The 5,728-nt window shown below is 43.8% G+C and overlaps 1 protein-coding gene across 1 annotated transcript in view; it reads left to right on the top strand.

The window, feature by feature from the left end:
* Positions 1 to 4,625: 4,625 nt before the first annotated feature.
* The window catches only part of alg5 (ALG5 dolichyl-phosphate beta-glucosyltransferase), a 47,843-nt gene continuing 46,740 nt past the window's right edge, over positions 4,626 to 5,728 (top strand). The window contains exon 1 of the mRNA XM_073043900.1: positions 4,626 to 4,851. Within this exon, the coding sequence (XP_072900001.1) occupies positions 4,792 to 4,851 (60 nt within the window). The 5' untranslated portion in view covers positions 4,626 to 4,791. The remainder of the gene's footprint in view (positions 4,852 to 5,728) is intronic.

Raw genomic sequence — 5,728 nt, 5'->3', positions numbered from 1 at the left:
CCACCCCGCGCCGCATATTCAACATGCCATCGATCCCGAAAAACAGAATACCCGCAGCCGACACTCACTAAATTCGAATCATTCCACATCATGCCCCGCGATTAAGCTCAACTCTCCGCAGTGGTGTTCTTTATAGTTTAATTTATTTTTTTGTTGAATGTGCTGAGGTGGGATCACAAGCTGAAGCCGGGTGAAGGGGGTCGGCGATGGTTCCGTGTTGATTATCACTCGCGTGTGACCTGAAATTTGTTAATATAGCGGCAATACATAACATAGAGGAAGAAGGAAATAATAATAATAATAATAATAATAATAATAATAATAATAATAATAATAATAAAATAAGTAAATCAATTACAGAATACGTTTATTGAATAGATTAAAATTCGTGCAAAAAGAAAAATAATATATTGAGGTAGTGTTCACGGGTTCAATTTTCATTTAGGAATCAGATGGCAGAGGGGAAGAAGCTGTTCCTGAATCGTTGACTGTGCGCCTTCAGGCTTCTGTACTTCCTTCCTGATGCTAACAGTGAGAAAAGGGCATGCCCTGGGCGCTGGAGATCTTTAATAAAGGACGCTGCCTTTCTGAGACACCGCTCCCTAAAGATGTCCTGGGTACTTTGTAGACTAGTGTCCATGATGGAGCTGACTAGCTTTACAACTTTCTACACATTCTTTCAGTCTGTGCAGTAGCCCCTCCATACCAGATAGTGATGTCGCCTGTCAGAATGCTCTCTACGGTACAACTATAGAAGTTTTTAAGTGTATTTGTTGACATGCCAAATCTCTTCAAACTCCTAATAAAGTATAGCCGCTGTCTTGCCTTCTTTATAACTACATCGATATGTTGGGACCTGGTTAGATCCTCAAAGATCTTGATACCCAGGAACTTGAAGCTGCTCACTCTCTCCACTTCTGATCCTCTATGAAGATATTGGTGTGTGTTCCTTCGTCTTACCCTTCCTGAAATCCACAATCAGCTCTTCTGTCTTACTGACACTGAGTGCCAGGTTGTTGCTGCAACACCACTCAACTAGCTGGCATATCTCACTCCTGTACGTCCTCTCGTCACCATCTGAGATTCTACCAACAATGGTTGTATCATCAGCAAATTTATAGATGGTATTTGAGCTATGCCTAGCCACACAGTCATGGGTATACAGAGAGTAGAGCAATGGGCTAAGCACACACCCCTGAGGTGCACCAGTGTTGATCGTCAGTGTTTCACGTTAACTGTCCCCCTTTGGACTCATGATTTAATGATTGCAAATAATGCTTAAGGTCCAAGGATGTGAAATTTTGCCGAGACTACTGTAACTAGGTGATGTGTGGTACACTGGTTAGGTATAGTACTCATGCACCCCCCCCCCTCCCCCCCCCCCCCCCAGCTCCATCGATGCTGACCTTAATTCCGGTCTTTGTGTAGTTGCACGTCCTTCCTGAATCTCCCTGGGTGTTTCATCCCACAACACAAAAACGCTTTAATGGATGTGAATGGTTTTAAATAAATCAAAGGGGAATTGACCACGTGAGAAAGAATCAAATGCAGGTCTACAGGGAAAAGAGGGGAAATGGGACAGGGAGCTGGCATAGACATGATGTCCCCTGTCATAACAAATGGACAGCTGTCAGAAGTGTGCCAATATGTTTAAGTTTCACTTTTACAGGTATTTTCATGTCAACATTTTACTTTTGCCGCATTACAAATATGCAAAACAACTTCATTTGTAAACATTTTTCCATCTACTTTTAAGTGAACATACGTTATCATCACAATTCTGCCTTGATATTTGAGAGGGAAACATTGACCAGGGCACCCAAGTAATGCCTCTGGTACACTTTCATACCTTTTGAAGATAGAGGGACCTGGTTTCCTTTATTATGTAACATTTTAAAAACTCTGTCAGAGATGCCAGATAAAACAATACAAAGAAATGAATACGTCTCTAAACTCCAAAATGTTTGTAAATCTGGTGGTTAGGACAGGACAGTGACTCTTACAACTGCTCCAGTACAAACTCTCCCACACTGCTATTCAAATTCCAAGAAAATAAATCTGTAACCCTCAGAATCCAACCGCAGCTGTGGATTTGTCCCATTCCTCTTTAATTCACTTTGATGCTGCTCTCTTCAAAAGGAGCAGCTTTCTGTTGTCCTTAATTTTTCCCTGGCAGCTGGTAAAATACAGTTCAACACGACTGGCCGAACGCAATGGGAACTTTGCAGATGTCAGGATACCTAGCATCGATGAAATAATGGATTGGGCTTTGCAACATATCACGTATTTCCATTTCTCAAGAGGTGGGTGTAACAGCTTTTAGAATCAACTCGCTGTATTTGGCCTGGGAATGTTTGACTTGACAGTGTAGAGGAGTTTTATGGTGTACCTAAACCTGTATTTTGTCTATCCATATGGGTATTTGGCATAGATAGATAGATAGATAGATAGATACTTTATTCATCCCCATGGGGAAATTCAACTTTTTTCCAATGTCCCATACACTTGTTGTAGCAAAACTAATTACATACAATACTTAACTCAGTAAAAAATATGATATGCATCTAAATCACTATCTCAAAAAGCATTAATAATAGCTTTTAAAAAGTTCTTAAGTCCTGTCAGAGTTTTCCATAATTGACCATAGCCTACTCAGCGCCCTTCGCTCAGCTACCGATGTTAAACTCTCCAGTACTTTGCCCACGACAGAGCCCGCCTTCCTTACCAGCTTATTAAGATGTGAGGCGTCCCTCTTCTTAATGCTTCCTCCCCAACACGCCACTACAAAGAAGAGGGCGCTCTCCACAACTGACCTATAGAACATCTTCAGCATCTCACTACAGACATTGAATGACGCCAACCTTCTAAGGAAGTACAGTCGCCTCTGTGCCTTCCTGCACAAGGCATCTGTGTTGGCAGTCCAGTCTAGCTTCTCGTCTAACTGTACTCCCAGATACTTGTAGGTCTTAACCTGCTCCACACATTCTCCATTAATGATCACTGGCTCCATATGAGGCCTAGATCTCCTAAAGTCCACCACCATCTCCTTGGTCTTGGTGATATTGAGACGCAGGTAGTTTGAGTTGCACCATATCACAAAGTCCTGTATCAGTTTCCTATACTCCTCTTCCTGTCCATTCCTGACACACCCCACTATGGCCGTGTCATCAGCGTGGCATGACAGTTTTATTTTCATTAAAATCAAAACTTCACTTTTTTTTTTGCAGTGGTGCTCTAGAGTACCAGTGGACAATGTGGGCATGGACATCCAGGCACAAGCTGTCAGGATGGACGGACCCCTTTGGCCCACAACCTGAACCTGGTACAGTACCTTGACCAAAGGGAGTTAAATATAGCATTTTCTTCACAAGGTGACACTGACAGTAAAACACTCTCTTGGCTGTGTGTTTCAAGTATCAGCTCTCCCCCACAATAAGCAACATATGACCCACAGTTTACATCTGGCCCATGGAATGGTTCTGTCAGGCCGCACTTCTGAACGACAATTACCTGCACCGTGCAGGCCCCTCCCACCAGAAGTAGGAACACCTGTCCCCAGAAATGGATTTACAATTGATCATCACAATTTTATTGACTACAAAGCCTCTTAAATGCTTTGAGTTTCAAACTACCTGTCAGATTTGCTGGTAAAACAATTAAAACAGGTAAAACTCTTGAAATTGTTTAAACACGTTTAAGTAAACAATTAACTACAATTAAGATTACTCAAAAATATTAACATGGAACTTGACTTAGCATCATTCCTTTCCCTCCAGATGAGTTAAATGTCTGAAGCTATGCTGGGTCCAAGCTGACTATCCCAGAAAACTGCAGGAATATGGCATTCTCCTACCCAACACCTTAGAAACCCATTTCCTCCAACAATTAGAAAGAAAAGGGCATCAAACACATGGGATCACCACAGTTTAACAGTTGTCCTCCAAGCCACATGTCATTGGTGAAAATTCCATTATTTTCTCTCTAACAGCATTGTGAGCATAGCCACATCTGAAGGTTTACAGCAAAAGTCAGCTCACCCACAATCTTTGGAAGGGTAACTAGGGTTGGGCAAGTAAATCCTGGCTCAGCCTGCAAAACCCACATACCGCAGATAAATAGATTTTTAAAATAGGATGCGACTGCTAATTGGCTACACTGTTGAGTACAGGAGGAAGGAGGTCTTTTTGCAATTGTTTCGGATCTCTGTGGATACTGTGTACATTTTTTAAGTAAGAAAGCATGTACTTGTTACAGAGGGAATGCAGCAAAGATTCGTCAGACTGCAGGATTTGTAGAACGCTCAGAGACTGAGCAAATTTGTGCTGTAACCTCATGAATTAAAAGAATAAAGAAATATCGAAATTTACAACCACGTTGAGGGGCTTTTCGGGCTGGATGCAGAGATTTGTTCCCGTCTACTGCGGAGCCTGGTTGGGGAAAGAGGAAGAACAAAGTGCTGCGCGGATTCAAATGCACAGGTATGAGCTGCAAGTGAGGGGTATTCGTGCATTGGGGCAGCAGCACATTCGGCGTTCGCATGGGTCGATACCTGGTTTCCGACGGGCATGCGTGGAAGCTCCCGTGCGGCAGGGGGCGATAGCGCTGTGCGCCAAGGCTGTCTCCGCCCGGGCGCTCCTGTCACCCGGAGCTCCGGGCTCAGGACCTTTTCCGCTTCGGTGTTTCACTCTCATAGGCTGGCGCGGTTGCCACGGCGCCGCTGCCGAATGCTCCGCGGGGCCGGCGAGTACGAGAGGTGTCCTGGGTCCAGTGGCTGCAGCCGGTCGACGGAGCATGGAGCTGGTCGAGGTGCTGCAGATCCTACTGGCTCTCGCTCTTGCAGCTCTGGCCCTGGTGAGTCTGGTCCTGGCCGTTCATAACGATGGCCAGTCAACTTTTGCAAACTCTCTTCCACCGAGTTAGTTTGCTGAGAGATTAGTCATCATGTTCTGGATGACCACCTCCCTTGCATCGCTCCGTCAATCAGGCTCAGTAGGCCTTTCCCTATATAATCTATCCGACACCTGGTCCATCCACTCCATCCAGAGCCGTGTTTCTGCATAATTGCTCTAGTCTTTGCAGTTGAAAAAAAATGTATGGAAAGTACACCGCTTAAAGCAAATTGAAACTCCTCGGTGACTTGTTTCAAACAGTGAAAGAACTAAGATAGTGGCTTTCCTCTGGTACGGTTAAATCTGAACGGAAGATGAGAAAATGTGCTGGATTTCGCATCAATTTAACAGATTTCGTACACGCCATCGTCTCCTCTACCATCCTATTTTTCTGCAAGTTAGGCACTACGTTTGAAACCATTATGTTCCAGTTAGAAGTTTTATATCCAGCTAAACCGTTGTTGGCAGCCTCTTAGCTGAGCTGCTATGTTCTCACATACTACATCAATAAAGCTGCTAATTTTTTGTCCCAACTTCACTAGGCTTGCGAACAAGTACTCTTATCCCACGTTAGTGTAGCCTTCAGTGACCATAATTCCTCAAATGAACTGTGCTACTAGATTTCATAAATTCAAGATCAGGAATTGGGATAGCTCAGTGAACTAGCAAAGATTTGATGAGCCATGTGGATCCTATGTTATAGAGAAATCATGATCCATAATTGCTCAAAGAGCAGAAATAATATTTGAGAGCTGGAGGTCATGCCTCTGGGGTGATACCAGTTCACAAGCTTCCTGCATGCTCTGTCTAGCCCCTCTTGCCCCATCTGTGGAATGGTC

Source organism: Hemitrygon akajei, chromosome 4, assembly GCF_048418815.1.
Source record: "Hemitrygon akajei chromosome 4, sHemAka1.3, whole genome shotgun sequence".
NCBI lineage: Eukaryota > Metazoa > Chordata > Chondrichthyes > Myliobatiformes > Dasyatidae > Hemitrygon > Hemitrygon akajei.
The sequence above is the reverse complement of the archived record's forward strand: the minus strand, read 5'-3'. Positions and strand labels throughout refer to the sequence as shown.